Source organism: Microcaecilia unicolor, chromosome 9, assembly GCF_901765095.1.
Source record: "Microcaecilia unicolor chromosome 9, aMicUni1.1, whole genome shotgun sequence".
Taxonomy (NCBI): Eukaryota; Metazoa; Chordata; class Amphibia; order Gymnophiona; family Siphonopidae; genus Microcaecilia; species Microcaecilia unicolor.
In genome coordinates, this window is record NC_044039.1 from 49,554,136 (window position 1) to 49,576,259 (window position 22,124).

The window sequence follows — 22,124 nt, forward strand, 5'->3', positions numbered from 1 at the left end:
TTTTCAAAATTTAGCTCTATGATAATAGCTGGTGTGTTATCATCCTAAACTACAGAATCTTTTATATGATCACTCCAGCACGGGAAAGTCATCTGTGTGCTGACAAATTACTACTTTAATATGTTCTACATCCAAGTCTAGTGAGATGATACATTGCATTTTGTGTTCAGATATTTCTCCATTTTTATATCATTAGAATTTCTGTTTTCTTGCATCCCTTTGATCTGTTTTTCTGTGTCTTTGAGTCCTAAACTTCGTCCATATCTGACTGAATTCTTGGCTCATCCTCCTGTCTGTCAGTAGGTGCTGTCATGTTCCCCCACAGCACTCCAGGTGAGGTGCAAATTAAGTGTGCTTGTCTCTTTAAAAGGCTGCTCAATCTTTTTCTGGTTGCTTGGAGAAGAGACAGACACAAACATGAAGTGACACAGTAGCAGCAAGGTTTTTTTTTTTTTCCTGTTTCTTCTTTCTGATTTAGAGACTGGTATGTTTGTGAGTATAGAGAGGCACTGAACGATGCTTCGGGGGGGGGGGGGGGGGGGGGGGGGGATAAGAATTAATCTAGTTTCCTAATTTCTGCTTGTGTTTTTCAGAGAAAAATGCTGTTCTACTGGCATTAAAGCCAGCTGCATACTCTCCATACTATGTATATTTGAAGGATTTTGAGTGTGGGCAGGCTCTGTTATGAATGGGGCTAACTAAGTGACAGGGTTTCTCATGGAAGGGGTGGGGGTGGGGAGTAGGCTATTGATGAGGAAGGAACGCAGTCACTGATGGTGTTGAGGCCCTGTCATGGGCAGGGAAGAAAAATGATGGATGAGGGAATGAGGGATTCGAACTACTAGCAGCATTAGGATAGCCTTTCTGTAGCTAGGAGGAAAGGCAGCTAAAACAAGGGGGCTTGATGATCCCCTAAAAATCTCTCCAACAGAGCCTGACAAAGGCTGGTGACTGTTGCAATTTTGGTAGCCTCGATTAAACATCATCTACTAAAGCAAATATAGAAATGCATGGCAATTTAAAAGAGCAGTTACTTTGGGGGGTGTGGATGTTAGTCTGCTTTTCTTACAGAAGCTCTTTATGAGTATGCACAGGGCTTTTTTTGAGGGGGTACTGAGTACCGGCACCTTTTCCATTGTCTGCTAAAATTGACCTATGATCCCCAAGTTTTAATGAAAGAGCTCAGGTTCTACACACCAATTCTGCCTTGTCATAGATTCTGTGACTGGTTGCAGGGGGCCTGGCTACTGTAGGGTGGATCCCTCAGTGATCACCTCACTCCTGAAGGGTGGCTTAGCATTTGCTAGTAAAAACGTACTGAGTATGCATGTCTTATAGTTGCTGCATGGGGTGGGCAAAGTAGAATGTGGAGGTTGGTTGGGAAGTTGATAGTATAAGGAGTGGAATGGGGGTGTTAGGAGCAAGGGTGTGGAAGAGAGGTCTCCAACAGGAAGTATGCATCAGAGAGAGCAGGATCTGGCATTCTTTGAGTGCACACATTGCCAAAGCTGTACAATTTTAGTGGTAGGAGGAGATTGATGAGAATTGCGTTGTGATGAAGGAATTTACCCCAGTTTCCTTAATAGAGATGAAGTACTAAGAGGAAAGTTAAGGGAATGGGACTTGATATACTGCCTTTCTGTGGTTACAATCAAAGTGGTTTACATATTATATACAGGTACTTATTTTGTACTTGTGGCAATGGAGGATTAAGTTACCTGCCCAGAGTCACAAGGAGCTGCAGTTGGGAACTGAACCCAGCTCCCCAGGTTCTTAGGCTGCTGCACTGACCATTAGGCTACTCCTCTGCTCCTCTATTAAGTCAAGACTTCATAGTTTAGAAGATGGCCCTCTTTTGGTTCTTCAAAAGCTAAGATGGAAAACGTCTTGATTACTTAAAATTATTGTTAGATTTGTCATTTCAAAGGGGAGGTTCCTAGATGGTGGATGCAGGGCAGTGGTAAAACTAGAGCTGTACTGAATAGCATATTTTACTATTCAGCCGAACACGAACAATGAAAACTATTATTCGGCTGAATATGAATAATGGGCATTGAGCTTTAACATAATAAATAATCAAAAAAACAATGTGAAATTTGAGGTCAAGTGTTTATTTTAATAGAACTTAGCTCAGTAGAACCGAAGATTATTCATGTTCAAATTTAAATCACAATTCTGCCAAATGCGAATATGTATTGCCTTTGTAAACTATTGGCTGACTTTGTATGAATGACTTCTGGCCTTTCAAGAACTGCAGTTCTTTTCTATTTCATTTCTCTGTGTAGCTTTTTAGATTGTAAATCGCTTTGCGCTGCTTTGTCAGTTAAAGGTAGTATAGCAAGTCAGAAATAAATAAATAAAGTATTGGGGGCACTATTCAGGGCCAAATCGAATACGAATATTTGGTACATCCCTAGGTAAAACTAATATTGAAGGCCTCTGCAGGATACAGATTGTGGTTGCTATGCACTGGTGGCCAACCAACTCACCATGGCTAAATTGTTGGATAAGGTGGCCTTTTCATAAATTTCAAAATTTTTGGAGGACTATAAAATGATAATCAGGAGACATGGAATAGAAACGGTACTGGTACCAGTATCAGATTCCATCCTTAGATATTTGGATAGAGGTGAGGACACTGTTAATTTGATTTGTCTTCAGCTTTTGACATCATTAGTCATGATCTTTTGGTACTGAGATGTGCTGAACTCAGATTAGGTAGTAGAGTTTTGACTTAGATTTCTTCTTTCTTGAAAGGGCAAAGTTATGTGGTTGAAATTCAGGAAGAGTTTCCATCCAAATGATTTTTGAAAGTGGGTGTGCCTCAGGATTCTGCCCTCTCCTCGTTAGTCTTTAATTAGGAGTTTCAAGCTGGATGACTGTATATACATGGGTGATGTTCCATTGGTAGTCCCTTCAGGATTTGAGGATTGCAGAAAAACAAGCTCAAGATTGTATGAATGTGGTGTTAGGATGGTTTTGGAGAAATGGATTGGTGATGAACATTAAAGATTCTGAAGTGTTGACAGTCAGTATAAATAAGGATTTCTCTACTAATTGAGTATTTCCTTCAGATGGGTTATAAGAAAAGTTTCCAGGGGAAGCGAAAAACTTTGGGGGGGGGGGGTGAGGATATCTTGTGATTTTCAGTTTGAATCACAAGTACAATCAATAGTATACACACGGCAAGTTGCGCTGGGCTAACGGATTTAGATCATTCTTGATGTTTCATCTTTGCAAATAGTAGAAGTCTTTTTAATTCTTTTGACTTTGGATTACGGCAATGTCTTATTATTAGGACTGCCTAATGGTTTGGTTAAGTGGCACAAAATGCAGAGGATAGGCTGCTACTGAAAGTCCTATAGAGAGAGTGCTTCCCCTTTACTGAGAACTTCATTGGCTCCCAGTATGGGCAGTAGTCAAATTTGGTTTTAAATGTGTCCAAGACAGAGGTTTTGGATCTTATTTATTTATTTATTATATTTGTATCCCACACTTTCCCACTAAAAGCAGGCTCAATGCGGCTTACATAGTAATAGGTAACACAGAATTTTGTTATGTAAAGTAGGAAATTAAGTATAACATAATAGAAGGATGGATGGGTAGGTAGGTAGAGACAGGTGATAGATTAAGATTAAGTAAGCTTCTAGCACAGGGCTTAAGGGTTGTCAAGGATATGAAAAGCCTGAGACTGCTATTAGCAGAACTTTGTTGATGCATGCTCAAATTTGTTTAGCATCAGAGGCTGCATTTTTTAAATTGCACATGGTATGAAGGAACTGCGTTACTGAAGAATCTGATTTTCATACAGTAGTGCACTCCCTGGTTTTATTGAGTCTGGAATACTGTAATTCAGTTTATTTAGGTTTGCTGATAAATTCTAACAGAGTGTTACAGTTAGTTCAGAATGTGGCAGCACGAACGGTTTGTGGTTGTTATTATCACTCCATGTTTGTGTGATCTTCATTGGTTACCTATTGCTGGATGAATACAATTTAAAATTCTTCTTTTGATGTTTTGGGTTCCGCATGGGTTAGCCCCAAAGGTTAATCAATCCCTGTGGTTCCAGGTCAACCTTTGCGATCAGAGAATAAGAATCTGGTGCTGATTCCTTTTCATAGAGCTGTGAAATTGGTTTCTACTAGGGCACGTTCTTTCTCCAGTCCAGGTCCAGTTCTTTGGAACCATTTACCATTGGCATTGCATTTGGAAGCAGTCCCGTTGGTATTCAGAAGAAGGTTATGGGCCTTATTATTTCTGGAAGCTTATGGAGTAAGGGGTTAGAACTGAGCAGGGATGAGAATTGATTGTATGCTTAATATTATGTAATGTGATTTGTTTTTGCAGGTCATTGGGAAGTTGGTTGTTTGCCTTGTTTTAACTGTTTTAATATTATTATATATGTATTATGTACCCTGCTGAGGAAAAGATTACTTGGCTTGGCAGGTAATAAATTTTTAAAATAAAATAAAATAACAGACATTGAGAGGTCATGTGATGCTGTGAGTGGCCCCAGACGTGCTTCTGTTGAGCATCTCGGGGGCCTTCTCCCTATACCCCACAATCGGTACCTCGAGAATGTTTTTCTGGGCTGATTTTGCAACAGGCAGCTATATATTACCCGCTCTTCCTACTCAATGGCTGCTAAGCCCCCGTGCTGAGAGACACAATGAGGTTGTGTAACGGACACCAACATGGCGGCCTCACCTCCTTCTCTGCAAATACTAGGAACTACTGCCCTAGTACCGGAGATTACCACAGCGGTGGTGGAGGTGCAGGACCCCTGCTTCTCCCAGTTTGCTGAGCAGATCCAGTGAGTGCCATATGTCAAATATTGAGAACCTGACGCAGGCCCATACTACCAATCTGGCATATTTGGAAGAGCTGACACATGCACAGCAATCTAAAATTGATGACATCGAGAACACGGTTCGCAGGGGCAACCTGCGATTCACTGGCTTCCCACAGTCCGTTCCAGAGTCCTCCCTGAGCTCTACTTTGAAGACTTGGCTCCTTGCTACATTCCCACAGGCAGGAGGCGGGGATCCCATCAGGCTGGAGCGGGCTCATTGTATGGGACAACTGCACACGAGAGATAAATGACCCCGCATGGTCCTAGCAGAGTTTTACCGTTTCCTGCAAAAAGCAGCTGTGATCTGGCTCTTCAGATCTAGCCCTGATGAGGTCCGTTTTGATGGATCGCCTGTCAAGATCTTTTAGGACTATTGGGTGGTGCTCTCAGCCAGGCGCTGGGCTTTCTTATCTGCTTATTTCAAACTGGTAGAGTGCAAACTGCGTTTCCAGCTTCAGTACCCAGCCACTTTGTGAATCTGCTATGAAGGCACTTGGTCATCTTATTCCACACCAATTGCGGCATAGGACTGGCTGAACACCTTGGTGAAGGGAAGGGAAATGGGACTTGATATACTGCCTTTCTGTGGTTTTTGCAACTACATTCAAAGCAGTTTACATAGTATACACAGGTACTTATTTGTACCTGGGGTGATGGAGGGTTAAGTGACTTGCCCAGAGTCACAAGGAGCTGCAGTGGGAATCGAACCCAGTTCCCCAGGATCAAAGTCTGCTGCACTAACCACCAGGCTACTTGAATACTTAAAATGTTCTTCTGAAGCATTCTGTTACTCCAGTCTATTGATTTGTTTATGTCAGAGGTGCTGTTTGCTATTTGCTATCTGGGTTATGGGGGGAAAGGGTTTCCATTAATGTCTAAGTGGTCCTCTAGTACTTTCCTTGTAGTGGGGGGATGAACATGTTTGCTTTGTGTGTTGGGGATGTAGGGAGAGAAGAGGGAGGGGTGGGATGTGTAGACAATGTGCTTCAGGGTTTGGTTGCTTGTGGTCACCTTTCTTACTGGGTTCTATGTGGCCTTGTTTCTTAGGCCTCACTAATTACTCTTTTTTTCCCTGTGGCTCTCTAATCCTCTACCTCAGGGTAAGGCTGGGAATCCCTGGATTCTTGTTTTTCAGGCTTTCTCCTTTTGACATCCAACCCATGCCACTGTGCTCTGGCTAATCCTTCTCTGCCTTGCATAGTCTCTTGGAATGTGTTGGGGATTACATCTCCCATTAAGCACTCTTAAATATTGTCCTTGCTTAGACATCATAAAGCTACAATAGCTTACCTCCAGAAGACAAAGCTCTCAGATTTGGAGCATGAAAAGTTAAAACAGCAATAGGTGAGGGAGTTCTGTTACTCCTCTTCAGGGGAGAAGCGAGGTGGGGTGGCCATTCTTTTTAATAACAGGAAAATTACATCGTGTGCACAAATTGGGAGAGGCCTGGAAAACTTTACATGAGGTGGGATTGACTCCAACTGCACTTCCCCCAACAGTGGTGGCTCCTGCGACAAGGGAGAAGTTGCAGCGCTTGGCAGTGAGTGGAAGGGGGAAGGAAGAAGTCACAGAAGACCCTTACCTCTGTATCTCCCGCATGATTTTATTTACTTTTATGCTTTATAATGTGCTGCTCCAGGTCTTGAGATGGCCATTTGTTTGATCAGGTTGAGACTGTATGATTTTATCCTTTTTTTTTTTTTGCCTGACTTGTTCATTTTGGCTGGATGGTTGTCAGTATGCCTGTTCATGCTTGGACTGCATGGGGACCGGAGGGGGGATGAATGTTGTGTCTGGTCGGGGGTCTTATTCCCTCAGTTTCCCACCCCGGGGTTCTTTTGATTTTTGGAAGTCTCCAGAATGGTGGTGGTTATTTGTGTTTGCGGGGAGGTCAGAGTGGTGGGTGGTTGGAGGTGGGGTCAGGTAAGGGGCTCCATGGATGGGGATAGGTACTTGTCTGTTTGTTGTTTTTTTTTCCTTTGTTTGGTATTCTTTAGCTCCAATTGTTTTAAATGATAGCACTTAAATAATATTAAAGGCTTGAATTCACCCTACAAGCATCATTCTCTTTTTAGAGAGCTGTTGCAAGTCAAACCCCACGTGGTATGTTTACAGGAGACACATTTCCTTAAGCAACATGAGGGATGGTTGTCTCACCCTCATTATCCTACCATATACTGTACTTCAGATTCTCAAGGGGCTAAGATAAAGGGTGTTGCAATATTATTCCATGCATCCTCCTAGTCCAGCTCCTTCATGTCGAGGGATCCTGGTGGTCATTTTCTTTTTTTGCATGTGTTGCTTGACCAAGAGGAGGTTACTGTTGCTTCTATTTATACTCCAAACCAGCACCAGGATCTCTTTTTTTTGTCCAGCTTTTTTCTGCCCTTTGGGGCTTATTTTAACAAGTGACTTTAATGCTACCATGCAACCTGCACTGGACTGTACAGCTCCTTCCTCAGCAGGTGATGTGAAGACGTCTAGAGTGTTGGTACATTTGGTGGAGTCTATTGGGTTATAAGATGTATAGCGTTTGGCTCATCCTGCCACCCAAGACCATCCACATGCCACTTACTCACACCTAGAATACATTTTTGTAGATAAGACACTGCCATACTCGGGCTGCTGTTCAGCTATAGGGCATATTGTCATTTCGGATCATGCCCTAGTCTGGGTGACTATACTCTGTTTGTCTGAAGAGATACGGGAGAGACGCTGGACATTTAATAATTTGTTGTTGTGGGATAGGGACTCTTGTGAGGCCTTTTGTAAGGTTCTCCTTGAATATTTTGAAACTAGGAAAAAATGCCCGTTTGTGAGCGGAAATGAAACGGGCGCTAGCAAGGGGCCCCCTCCCTCCTTCCGTCGAAGCTACTTGCCTTGTTCGCTTGTGGGCCGTTTCGGCCCTCGAGTGTCAATAGCTCCGCCCTCGACGTCATGACGTTTTGACGCGTCATGACGTTTTGACGCGAGGGCGGTGCAGACACTCCAGGGCACACCGGATATCTCGGGCGCCTCAACTTCCATGGAGGCTTCAGAACGTTGGGGTTGCCTTTTATATATATAGATTATCCTGGACTCGGGGCCCTCTTTAGGTACGATATGAGATATCTTTAAGGCTGTGGCTCGGGGCTTTTTCCTTCAAACAGCTAGTATTCACACTAAAGAGGCCTCGCTTGGTTCAATGTCTGTCATGGCTGGGGCTTCTGGATGCTTGGCATAAGTCATCTGGGGCTGTGTCCGACCTTCAAGAGCTCCAATCAATTAAGCTAGAATTGACTGCTATTTATGATGAACAATTGCAACTTCTTACTGCCCATTTGAAGCACACTTATTATGAATATAGTAGTAAACCTGGATGACTTTTAGCTATGAAGCTGAGGCAGGTGAGAGCTGAAAGGCATATATTGTGGTTAAGGGAAAGGGAAATGGGACTTGATATACCGCCTTTCTGAGGTTTTTGCAACTACATTCAAAGTGGTTTACATATATTCAGGTACTTACTTTGTACCAGGGGCAATGGAGGGTGAAGTGACTTGCCCAGAGATACAAGGAACTACAGTGGGAATCAAACTCAGTTCCCCAGGATCAAAGTCCATTGCACTAACCACTAGGCTACTCCTCCACTGGGACTCTTTTGACTAAGTCTTCCCAGATTGAAGAGCGTTTTCAGCAATTTTATGAAACCTTATATACTGCAATCCTAATGTTAGTCCCGCTTCTATAGACACCTACTTGCAAACAAGGCAACTCCCTTTTTTGTCCCCAGAACAGGTTGTGGCTTTGGAAGCTCTCATCACAGTCCATGAGGTTTTACAGGCGATTAAGAATCTACCAACTGGCAAGGCTCCTGCACTTGATGGTTTCACTAACAAGCTTACTCCACTCTTGGCACTGATTTTGAACTTAGTTTGGAGGAGGCTTCTTTGCCTTCCTCTATGATGGAGGCCTGGGTGGAGGTTATCATGAAGCCTGAGAAGGATAGGACAGATTGTGCTTCTTACCACCTCATTTCCATTTTAAACTCTGATGTAAAGATTTTGGCTAAGATTTTGACCAATTGGTTAGCCATGGTCCTTCCTGACCTGGTTCACCCGGACCAGGTTGAGTTTGTGGCTAAGTATCAGGCTATAGACAATGTGCAGCGTACGGTGGATCTGCTGTATGTCTCTCAGTGGAAGGGTATACCCTTGTGCCTTGATTTGGATGCCAAGAAGTCCTTTAATAGGGTACATTGGGTTTTTCTCAACTGAGTCTTGATTGTTTGTGTCATGTTTCAGGATGAGTGATCCCTTGGACTGCGGTGAAACAGTACTGTCTGCTTGCTCTGGGGACAGAGAGGCTGTAGCAAGCGGATTGCTCCACTAGAGGCGTCAAAGGAAGCAGGATGCTGTACACAGAACTGGAAGCAGAAGCTGTGCTGGAGCTGGAACCAGGACTGGAAGCAGGAGCTGTGCTGGTTGTTCTGGAAGCAGAAGCTATGCTGGAGCTGGAACCAGGACTTGAAGCAGGAGCTGTGCCAGAGCTGGAACCATGACTGAAAGCAGGAGCTGTGCCAGAGCTGGAACCAGGATTAGAAGCAGGAGCTGTGTTGGAAGCTGAGGTTGTGCTGGAAGCAGAAGCTCTGCTGGAACTGTAATCAGGACTGGAAGCAGAAGCTGTACTGGAACTGGAACCAGGACTAGAAGCAGGAGCTGTGCTGGAACTGGAACCATGACTGAAAGCAGGAGCTGTGCCAGAGCTGGAACCAGGATTAGAAGCAGGAGCTGTGTTGGAAGCTGAGGTTGTGCTAGAAGCAGAAGCTCTGCTGGAACTGTAATCAGGACTGGAAGCAGAAGCTGTACTGGAACTGGAACCAGGACTGGAAGCAGGAGCTGTGGCAGAGTTGGAGCCAGGACTGGAAGCAGGAGCTGTGCTGGAAGCTGGAACCAGGGCTGGAAACTGAAGCTGAGCTGGAAGCTAGAACCAGGGCGACCTGTTGCAAGACAAAGAGGCAGAGAGCAGCGACTGCAGAAGAAGGCCCAGGGTGAAGATATCAGCGAGGGGCGGGCCCGAGCAGCATCAACCTGAATCCAACCTCTCCCCCCACCCCCCAAATGAGCACATACAGCTGTCAGCAGGCCAGAGGAGAGAACAGCGCGGAGGGCAGTGGAATGTGTCCAGGGGTGTGCTGGTAAATTTTTAACAACGGGCTCTCTCTCCGGGCATAGCCGGCCCTGAAATTCTTTTTGGGGGGGGGGGGGAATACATGCCTCTCTCTCCCCTCCCTTGTGTGGGCACGCTAGGCATACCTTTGTCGAGCCTCACCAGCCAATAAATGGACTGCCACCATTCTCTGCTGCTTGTTTCTGGCTCTGAGCAGCATGATGGAACCTTCTTGCGCTTGCATGAAAAGTCTCAGCCTGATGCTCAGAGCCAGAAACAAGGAGTAGAGAGCAGCAGCAGCAGTCTATTTACTTGGCTGGTGGGGCCAGCATTACTGCCAGCAAAGTAAAAATGAATTCAGGAGGGGGCCCAAGCCCACATTTTGGGAGTCAGTTGTTAAAGTAGCCATGGGGAGGCCTACTTTAACAACCGGCTCCCAAAATTCTTAAAAACTTAACAAACGGCTCTCGCGAGCCCGTGAGAGCCTGCTCCAGCACACCACTGAGTGTGTCACACGGGGCCCTGATATAAAGGTAAAGGAACGCGGGGACAACTGTGACAGTTTGTGGTCAGTCCATTGTATCGTCTCTGGATACAAGTTTTTTATGCATCACTGAAAGCTTGTGTTCATATTAATGGGGGTATCTACTTTGTTTCCTCTTATCCATGGTACTCCTTAGGGGTGCCTACTCTCCCTGCTTTTGTTTGTCTTGGTTATGGAGCTGCTTGCAGCAGCTATTTGGGTGAATCCTGATACAGTTGGTGTGGTGCTGGGTGGACCGGAAATTTAAAATTGCGCTTTTTGCAGATGGCGTTGTACTGTCCCTCCATTGTCCTTTCATCTTTTTCTAACCTGCTTCAAGAGATTGTGGCATATTCAGCGGTTTCTGGCTATAAGGTAAATGCGACCAAATCAGTGGGACTGGCTATTGGCCTCCCCTCGAGTACTTTGGTGACCTTGCAGGCTTCCTTTTTCTTTAAATGGGCACCTAGGGAAGCAAGATACCTGGGAGTTCAGCTCCCTTGGGAAGTGGGGGGGGAGGCTTTTTTGAGCGAACCACCCCACTGTTCTTCGGGACAAGATTTGAGATTTGGAGCACTGGTCACGCAGGGATCTCTCTTGGTTTGGTAGGATTGTGACCATTAAGATGGATATTCTTCCACGTCTTTCAGGTGTTGCTGTTGCATCTGCTGAGAGCTTTTTTTTGTTTGAATTGAAGGATTGCTTGATTTGTTTTGTGTGGCATAATTAGTGCCCTTGGCTTCCCCGGGCTTTTCTTTGGATCGGCAGCTCAGGGTCATGTGGTGATTGAATGGTTTCCCCTTCCCCTTCTAAACTTTGCGTCCACCTTGAACAGCAAATGGTGGGGTCTCAATTACTGAAACACCTTATTTGGCCACCTCGTAAGTACCACCATTAGCCGGTGGACCTGTGTCCTATTATTATTGCTACTTTTTACTATTGGGATTCACTTTTTGCCACCCTTGTGCTCTGCTGTCTCATCACACACCTATCAAGGGAAATCCTCTGTGTGGGGGGTGGGGAATTTGTTCTCGGTGGGCTTAATTGGGTCTGGATACCTGGGACCAGCTCTTTGATGATGATGATCAAATTCCCTTTGGAACTCTTTCTGCAACCTATCAGCTCTCACCCTTCGCCTGTCTGCAGCTGAAACTCTTCTCTGTTAAAAAATGTATTGTGCGAGAGAACTCTTACCTGGAGGAGTTGGGTGAAGACTCTAGGGGTACTAAAGGCCTTATTACCTGTTTGTGTTCTTATTTGTGTAAGCAAATTCGCCCATATGTTCTCCACAGGTTTAATTGAGAACGGGAGATGGGTATTGTCATATCTGATGATGATTTGCTTGTTATGGAGAAAGCCCTTCTGAAGTCGTCCACTGCGGTGTACATTAAGGAAAGTACCATTAAGGTTTTTTACAACTGGTGCCTTACCCCAGCTAGATTGCACCATATGTTTCCAGCCACATCTCCCTAATGTTGGCCGGTTTGCCTTGAACATGGCACTATGGGCCACATTTGGTGGCTATGTCCTAAAGCACAGGCTTATTGGAGAGCAGTTTGTGCTCATTTGCAGGGGTGACTTGGCTGCCCTGTGCAATGGTACCCTGCGGTGTTTCTTTTTGGTAAAAAAAAACACAGAGCCTTTCTCAATGCCAGTTTTTGCTGTGGTGTCATACTTGTCATGTTGCATGCCTAAACCTGGCAAATCACTGGAGATGTAGCGTGGTCCCTCCATGGGTGCAGTAGATTACCAAACTGTGGTATATTTGTGATATGGAGTGCTTGACTGCAGTCAAGTGGAAGATTCCATCGAAGTGGGAAGACATTTGGGCATCGTTTGTGTGAGCTTGTGCTGTTTAGGTGGGTGGGGGGAGAAAATAGCACCAGTTGGGATACTTGTTTTGTTGGGTAGCTCCAGCTCTCTGTCCTCATCAACGGGGCTGTGGCAGGAGGGGGGTGGGGTGGGGGTTCTGGTATGTTTCACAGCTGTTGTTTCTATTGTTCTATTTATGTCTAAAAGTGATGGAAGTTTTGCCATTCTATTTCTTGCTGTTGGAGTCTCTGGATACTGTTGCCTGGTTCCTTGTATTTTATTGTTCATTAATTTTATTTATTTATTTGTATCCCACATTTTCCCACCTGTTTGTAGGCTCAATGTGGCTTACATAGTACTGGAGAAGCCTTTGCAGGCTCCGGTGTGAGCAAATACAGGGTGATGTTGTGGTAAGATCAAGTTCATGTGGCACAGCCACATTAGGGAAGTTTGTATTGTGTATTGTGTCTGGGTTGTCAATAAACTACTTCTATAAATTAAAAAAAAATCTTTTCAGGTGGTGGACAAAATGGCTATACATCGGAGATTAGAACTTATGAAAAACAAAGCATTAAACATGTGAATATTGAATTTTCCTTGCGCTTTTTCAATGGCTTTCCGGAAAATACTATGCCCCCGTTGAACAATATATATTATATTTTGAGCAGGGACTGTCTTTCTTCTATGTTTGTGCAGCGCTGCGTACACCTTGTAGCGCTATAGAAATGCTAAATAGTAGTAGTAGGGAAAGATCAAGTAATGCCTAAGCAAACTGAGGTTTCCACACTTGATGTTTCAGACCTATTGGAAACTTCTGGAGATTTTGTGACTGGGACTGCAACTTTGTTGGTATCATTTGTTTTTGCACAAAACAAGGACTCAGTCCCACTCTTGCATTTTCATTTTCAAAATGTGGATTTTCTTCTTTATAAGATTAGAATCTTTCCTGATGTGTGTAAGAAAACCCAGGACCATAGGAAGCAGTTTCTTGCTCTGAAGCAGGGGACACTTGCTCTGGGAACAAAATCTTTTCTTAGGTTCCCCTGTAATTCCAAGAATCAGCCTCTTATGTTTTTTTATGATCCTTCTCAATTACAAAACTTCATTCAGAGTAAGAAATCTGGTGTAGGAGCAATCACTATTAACGTGTGAGCACATGGAGAAGCTATTTCTCTTTTTCTGGTTGGGGTCAGTGTTTATTACAGCTGAATGATTATTTATTTAGTTGAATATTCTTTGTTAGTTTCCATTCTTTGGATCTTTCTTAATGTGGTCTGTAATTTCCATATAGGGCGCTGTTTTGCTTGCCATAATTCTTATTTTTCCTTTTTAAAAATTTTTCTTATACTACTGGACAATCTTAAATATACATTTTTCTTTTTGATGTATAGTTATACAACTTAATAAATATTTAAAATGTTTAACAAAATAAATCAGGGTGGGGAGGGTGGAACTTGAAGCTAAGTTCCTTATAACATGTTATCCAGGAGGAAAACACGGTAATGTGGAGGCAAGAAGAGAGAGAATACAGAGAGGTAGGGGTTGGGGACTAAGGGGAGAGAAAGAACTAGGGGGCAGAGAAAGTTGTGGGAAGAGAAGGGGTTCAGGCTAAATCAGGGTGGTGAAGGTGGAACCTGGAGAGCGATATTACTGGTGAAGGAAGAAGCTGGGGAGTGGTTAGGCCTTATGACTGGGGAAATTCTGTGTAAAAAAAATTACAAATAAAGATGCAGAATTTTAAAATACTTTGCACAGAATTTCCAACATTTTTGTGCAAACTTTTTCATTTTGTGCCAAATTTCCCCAGGATTAATAGGGTACTTGATGTTTGAATCATAGCATTAGTGCTACAGTTGTATAACATGTTTGCTAAATGTATGTTGAGTGGATATATTTTAGGTGAGAGGATTTTCTTTAGGTTATGTATTGCACAGTGTGCCTGATACAGAGATTTATGCTGCCATTGCTCCAATGACATGGGAATCCGAATAATTGTATTATGACTTCCATGCAGAAATAGCCTAGTTATGATCTTCACTTGTTGGGGGGAGGTTAGACTTTTGTGGATTCAGAGCATGGTTACACTTTTTAGTGTTGTTTAGTAAAAGAGCCTCTTAGAGTGGTCTATAGATCAATTAGATGGGGTGTAAATAGGAGAGAGTTTCTGCAGTGAAGGCACTTTTAGTTCTGTTGTGGACTTTGTAACATTTTCTTTCATTATGTTGTTTTAGGATAAATTGCTCTGGACTGTTGTGGCTATGCAGTGAAAAGTGAATACAAGCAACATAGGAGACTAATTTAGATGAAAGAAATGGAGACTTGTTTCATAATATTGCCAGTGAAATGACTTCAAACAGAGAAGAGAAATTCAGGATCCGACAATTTATACTGTCAGAAGAAAAAGCATTACAGACAATGAAAACTTCATAAGAGCCTGCAGAGTGTTTCAGTTGTCAGGAATGTAGGGGAACAGAAGAACCACAAGGAAAAAAGATGAGAGGGCATATAACAGAGAAAGTCTAACACAAGACAAACAAGTTGGTCCAAGTTAAACACTGACATGCCAAGCAGAAAAAACAGAATCGGCATTTCCTCTACCATAGCCTCATCTACAAAACCAGAGGATTTAGGACAAATCCTTCAGGAAGAACCTCCAGAGGTTCAGAAGTCAGAACACAGAGCCCTTAAGACCAAGCCAAGGAAAATGAAAGAACCTCCAATTAAAAGCAAATCTGAAGATGGAAGCAGGGAGGGTCCAGCTCCGGCAGAACCAAAGTTAGTGATGGTTGTTCTGAGACCATTTGGTCTAAGGATTTTAAGATATAGCCCAGTGCCAACAGTTAATGTGTCCGTTCAGCACCTGAGAAACATTGCTATCAAAAAGAGACATAAAAAAGAAAAAACACATGAAAGAACCCCATGGGTGAGAATAAAGAAGCCAACAGACAGCTGGCTAGAAAGTTCCAACAATGAAGCTCTGAAGGAATGGCTGAGGAACAAGACAGCTCTTTTGCGGAGAGAGAGAACAATCCAGAAGGAACAGAAAAAGCTGGAACAAAGAAAAGAGAAAGAAATGGAAAGAGAGAAGCAACTAAGAAATGCAGAATCAGAAAGAATGGTGAGACAGTGGATGGAGAGGAAACGACAAGAGCAGAAAATGAACAGGATGCAGTCAAGCGCCATCAGCCCTAATAAGCCAGCAAGACAACGTGTTCCACCAACTGGCAGGGTGATGGCCACCAGAATGAGCCTAGAACTAGTTGTTAGTGAAACTGACAGAGCAGATGTGAACAAGTCTGTCCCAGGAAGAAGGATATCAGACCCTGCAGAGAACACAGAGCTCCAAAAGCTAGAGTCTGACATAGCTCAAGGGGCAGAGGGAATTTGTGAAACCACCATGAAACCCACAAAAACTTGGTTTGCTCTGCCAGGACCAGCTCCAGGAGAAAACAGTGACCTCTGTGGTGCATAAGTCTAAGAAGAGTTTACCCTGAAGTACAATTGGCGAAAACAGAAGAATTGAATTCCCAAAAGATCCTTGCATTTATAGGGCTGGATATTCATAAGCACTTATATGTTTAGTGGAGATCACCAAACTAAAAGTGCTGTGTCTGTGAATTTTCAGCGGTCCTATCCAGATAGTGCCACTGAAACATTTCACAGACCGTGTCAGTATTCTGTCTAACTATATGGATAACCAGCAATACTCAGCTGCTATTTATATAGGTAAGTAGCTTAATCTAGGACAGCAAAAAGGCTGTCCTAAATTTAAGGCAGGATTGAGGTATAGCAAAACTAGGCTAGAGGCTGACCAAATTTTGGTTTTGGTTTCAGCACCAAAACCGGCCTGAAATTTATATTCAGCCTTGTTTCTGTTTCAGCCAAAAATGCCAATGTATTTTCAGCTGAAACCAAAACTGTGCTGCACAGCACCTACTCTCGCCCTCCCCCTGACTAGAAAGATCCCCCTTTCTGGACCCACTGGAGGTCACAGCAGTCATTTTGAGATTGGAGACGGCGTGGGTAGGAGTGAGTGAGGATTGCTTCTCCTATCCCTACTAGCCACACATGACATGGTAGGTCCGGGAGGGAGGCTACAAAGATGGGTGAGTCTAGGAGGGGTGCTACCACCTACAGGTGAGTCCAGGAGAGGGGCTCTTTCTGCTCAGGAGAGAGGGAGTAGGTACTATTCATGGGTTGGAGCAGGGTTAGTTTAATTTTTGGATTTGGTTTTGACAACCGATTAACCAATTTTGGCCACAGATTCAGTTTCTGCCAAAAATGAAAATCCTGGTTTTGTTCGGGTTCTAAACTAGGCACATGCCTAGGTTCCAAATGTTTAGGAAGGGTTCTCATAGATTTGTTAATTCAATGGCTCCTAAGGCAGATTTTTGCCCTGTTAAATCAGCTGCTGGCAAAAAAGAGAGTGGTGGAGAAAGGGAGCTAGAGCCACCACCAATCACTGATTTTGTCTATTCTCCTCACCCCTTGTTTATTTCCTCCAGTCTATAGGAGGAGTTGGCAAAGAGTGCTGTTTATTTGCTATTTCCTCCTCTGCCATTTTTACTTTTCAGTCAGGATCATGCAGGGCCTAGTTTTTGAGAGTTATAAAATATATTTATATTTTGACGGGGCCCAATATGCTAGTTTGTCTAGGACTTATAAAAGGGTTAATCCTGCCCTAAATTAAACCACTTGCTATACAGACAGTGACTAAATATCATTAGCTATCTATATAGTGGCAGAGGTCCCCACTGTATATGTATATTCAGTGCCACCAATTCTGCTGATAGTAGCACTGAATATATATGAAATATGTAAAAGCCGCAGCTGGCATTTAAAAATAATGCTGACCATAAATTTTAAATATTGACCCAATAATTCATAAGGGTTTCAGACCCCTCCATAGTACAGAAACTGTACTGGTATCTCTTCTTGCCAAATTCAAGCAAGAAATTGCACTAGGTAAAAACATTCTCCTACTTCAATTCGACATGTCTAGCGCATTTGATATGGTAGACCACAATATACTACTAAGTATACTCGAGATGATAGGAATCGGAGGGAATATACTCAAATGGATCAAGGGGTTCCTAACCACAAGATCATATCAAGTAAAGTCAAACTCCAACATCTCTCCACCCTGAGAAACCGATCACCTCTCTCACCCATCCTTTTCAACCTAATGATGACCCCCTTAGCCAAGTCTCTTTTCAATAAAGGCCTTAACCCTTTTCTGTATGCGGATGATGTCACAATATACATACCTTTCAAATCGAACCTTTCAGAAATCACCAATATAATAAAAAACATCCTAAGCCTAATGGATACCTGGGCTATGACATTCAAACTAAAACTCAATAAAGAAAAAACACACTGCCTTATTCTTTCATCTCAACATTTTACAAACTACCCCACAGCCATGCATACCCCGGAACACTCTCTTCCAGTCTCAGATAAGCTGAAAATCCTCAGCATTATTATTGACAGCAACCTAATGTTAATGAACCAAGCCACCGCCATTACAAAGAAAATGTTCCACACAATGTGGAAACTCAAACGGGTAAAACAATTCTTCCCGAGGGAAACTTTTCGCATCATGATTCAATCAATGGTATTAACACGTCGATTACTGCAATGGAATATATGCAGGTTGCAGGGAACAAATCCTAAGGAAACTACAGACTGCTCAGAATACGGCAGCCAGGCTTATCTATGGAAAATCTAAATTTGAAAGCGTAAAACCCATCCGGGAAAAACTACACTGGCTACCAATCAAGGAACGTATTGCTTTCGAGATTTGTACCTTTGTTCACAGAATAATACATGGTCTAGCCCTGAGCTATATGTCTGAACTAATCGACTTACCAATATACGCGTCAAGTTTCTCTTACATATGCATACAGCTTGGAATTCTCTACCACAGCACCTGAAATCTACGAATAATCATCTAGAATTCCGAAAAAACCTACAAACTCACCTGTTCAAGAAGGCATACCCCAAAGTATCTGACATGAACACCGAATAATGAGATATGGCATTTTAATCAGGAAACGGACAGTTTTCAACCCTGACGCATGATCACACCCTAACATTTTGTCTGAATCACCCCAACCTATTTACCGATACTTCTTTACTTTACTTGTCACTGTAATAGTACCCCTATACTGTATTTGTTCACACCGGAGTCTGTAACCACCTCTCCGGAACTATGTAAGCCACTTTGAGCCTACTAATAAGTGGGAAAAGGTGGGATACAAATGTAACAAATAAATAAATAAAATAAACAAAAACTTACAAATGAACCAGTATAGAAGCAACTTTCTTTTGCCAGTTTTGCTTAAATCATTAGTCCCCTCCCGTTTTTCTTAATTTATTTCTATATGTCAATTCAAAAGGCAATTGAATTTTTGTATAGCAACTCAAAGTGCAAAAGTGCAGTAAAACAGCAGCATTTCTGTAATCAACAATTCTCTGAAATACCCTTTGGCAATAAATAACTCAAGTCCTAAGTGAAAAAGGAATTTTCAAATCTGGGATATTAATTTAAGAAGAGAAGAACCCTGAAGTGCACTGGGAAGATAAGTATAAATTTACCTTGTTCTCAATATAAAAAGTAAGCTTGATTTTAACGCTAACTGCTAGATTCTATATATCTCGCCTAACGTTCCGCACCTAAATCTAAGCATATTCCATAAAAATGCGCATAACTTAATTGGCTTAACAAGCTAATCAGCATTGTTAACAGCATTTAACAAGCAATAATGAGCACTAATTGGCAATAATTAGAATTTACACGCATAACTCACTAAGCGTATGCTGTAATGAACTGCTCTTAAAATCAAAAGTGTGCAGTTCAAAATGGGCATTGGCTATGGGTGGGGAAATGGGCATTTCTTGGGCATTTCCAAATTTAGGTTCATTGTTATAGAATATGGCCCAGTCTGTGTAAATCTATACGCAGGGACTTACTCATTTTCGTTGGTGTAAATTGATGCGTATAGTTGTAGGCGCTGGGATATCAACTAAGCGTATTCAATATACTGCGCATAAATGTTATAGAATACACTTAGGCAAAAATTATTTCTACGCAGATTTTCCAGGTGTCATATACAGAATTTCCCCATGAGGGTGCAATGATTTTCATCGTAATATCCCTGAGAGTAATTATGGGGATGTACTGAGCACTCTTATCCTATATGATGGTTAAAATAATTTTTTTTAATTTTATGAATAATGTTAGAATTTCAAGTATATGATTATGATTAAAATCAACAAACATTATAAGAAATCAATGAATAACCATGAGATAGATCTACATGGATACTGCTTCCATTGTATGCAAATCTAGCTCATGCATATGCATCAGAGATATCCTGAAAACCTGTCCTGTTTGTGACACTCGAGGCGTGAACTCCAGCATCCCTGTACTAAGTATTAGATGTTTAACACACTTTAATATGCACATATTGATACTACACTGACAACACAGTGTGTTAACTGTTAATGCACACTAAATGCTGTGTTGAGTTTGCTATGGAGTTTGTTCTCCCACGTTAGTTGCTGATATGGAAGTTATAGGCAATTCTCTAACAGAGTGCATGGGAGGGGCCTATTCTGTAAAGGAGCATGGGCATCTAACTTTCCTTTATAGAATACTAGCCTAACCATGAAGTATGTGCCTAGAATTTAGCCATAAAGCTGGTATAAGTGTTGATGCCTAGTGGTGGAGAATCAAAAAGCAAAGGGAAAAACCACTGAAGTAGAAGAATAGAGGAAGCCTCACAGAGCCCGTACCAACAGTCGAACAGTAAGGCAAACGGATGAGTCTTCCAACACTCAATCACACGTACAATTAGTGAGTTCTGAAGGATGTAGTTTATTGAAGAGTAGAAGGACCCAACACGGGATCGTGTTTCAGCTTAAGAAAACCTGCCTCAGGGGTCTATAAACAGAAAATAAATATACCAAGTCAAAAATAAATTAAAGTATATAATAATAAAAACATGAATTAATATGAAAGTTAAAAAATGAAGAACCATATGTAATGATAAAAAGAATTTAAATATAATTGGAACATATATAAAAAATTGTAAATATATGTAATATGTATGCATTAATGTTCAACAGTTTTTATTCAGGATCAAAATAACCTTACAGCAAACAGCTGAACAACAATTGTAGCCGAAGTCATCAGTCTATTATATGATAAGGAAGAAACAATAAGAGAACTATGAGCAAAACACCTTACAGTATAGATCTGAAGAAACGTATGATCCAGGGGCGTAGCCAGATCTCGCGGTGGGAGGGGGCCAGAGCCCGAGGTGGGGGGCAATTTTGGTCTGCCGCCCCGCCGCCTCACCACCCGCCCTGCCGCTGCTCCCTCCCCACCCACTGCTGCTGCAAATACCTTTGCTGGCGGGGGTCCCCAACCCCTGCCAGCTGAAGCTTTCTCCAGCGCCGGTCTCCGGCGCTGCCATAATGCCTGCCCTTTTCTCTCTTCCCCCTCATGCCATGTATGCTCCTTTTAGTGAAACTCAATTTCACTAAAAGGAGCATGCAGGACGTGAGGGGGGAAAAAGAGCACATCAGGCAACGAGGCGGCGCAGGAGACCGGTGCTCCCCCGCCAGCAAAACCAGGGACCCAGAGGAAATTTGAGGGGGTCCAGGCCCCCCATGGCCCCATGTAGCTACGCCACTGGTATGATCCCAATTTTATGGGGAACCCGTTACCACCTTACCCCTTGACCCCTATCCTTGAAACCTCAACTAAGATGGCCCGTTGTCTGGACTCTTATTACTCCAGGCCATCTATTGAAAAGAGTATGTCCAATATTTCCCAACCCAGGCAGAGGACTCCAAAGCAGCCCCCTGTAAGATAGCAACCAAATCATGATATGCTCTGGAACCTATTCAGTACTGCGCTTCTGGCCTTATGTGAGATATTTGTAAATAACTATTCCAAACAGACCAAAAGGCCTTTTTCCATCTTTGGGTAGCTTGGGCAGCCCGAGCCTCCCATAACATGAAACAATGTAATCTGTTTCTCCAATAACAAAAGGAGGGAGGCTCCTGCTGCATCCAATGTTTAAGTAAATGCAAACAAATTTTGAAAAACAAGGTGGCTAAAAAATGTTTATATATCTCTGAGTATGTATATCTATATGCGTGCATGGTAGAGAATATCAGGGGTGTAGCCAGACATCAGGTTTTGGGGTGGTCTGAATCTGTGTCAGACCTTGGAGTATCTGGGGGTCCGTTTCGACACAGCTCGTGGGAAGGCATTCTTGTTGGACCACCAGGTGGCTAAGCTGCAGGGGCAGGTTTGACAACTGAGTGTGTCGAGTCCATGGGCCTGGGATTATGTCCAGGTTCTGGGGTCCATGGTGGCAACAATGGATGTAGCTCCCTGGGCAAAGGCCCACATGCATCCGTTGCAACAGGCTCTGTTGAGTTGCTGGTCTCCGGTATCAAAGGACTATCAGGCTCATCTCCAGCATGGCCTGGTGGCTCTGTCCCATCAACTTGCGCCGGGGGGAGGGCATAACCCCCGAAAGGGGGAGCAAAATTCCTTAGGCCCAGGCCTCCAGGGGGGGCCAGCGCAGGGGTCTCTCTCTATCCTGCTCCTGACGGGACCCAGGTTATCGCGTCCTGAGAGGAGCAGGAGAGAGAAAACTTAGCACATCATCAGCTAAGTTTGGCGGCCTAATCTCTGGCCGGTTGAAACTTAACTGGCTAGCATTGAATATTGACTTGGCTGTTTAAGTTTGAACCAGCCAAAAATAAGCCAGA

The 22,124-nt window shown here is 43.1% G+C and overlaps 1 protein-coding gene across 1 annotated transcript; it reads left to right on the plus strand.

Moving 5' to 3' along the window:
• Positions 1-473: 473 nt before the first annotated feature.
• LOC115477597 (reticulocyte-binding protein 2 homolog a-like) lies at positions 474-17,534 on the plus strand. Its single transcript, XM_030214586.1, has 2 exons — positions 474-492; positions 14,564-17,534. The coding sequence occupies exon 2, from the start codon at positions 14,893-14,895 to the stop codon at positions 15,802-15,804; it is 912 nt and encodes a 303-aa protein (XP_030070446.1). The 5' UTR covers positions 474-492; positions 14,564-14,892; the 3' UTR covers positions 15,805-17,534.
• The last annotated feature ends 4,590 nt before the right edge of the window (positions 17,535-22,124 follow it).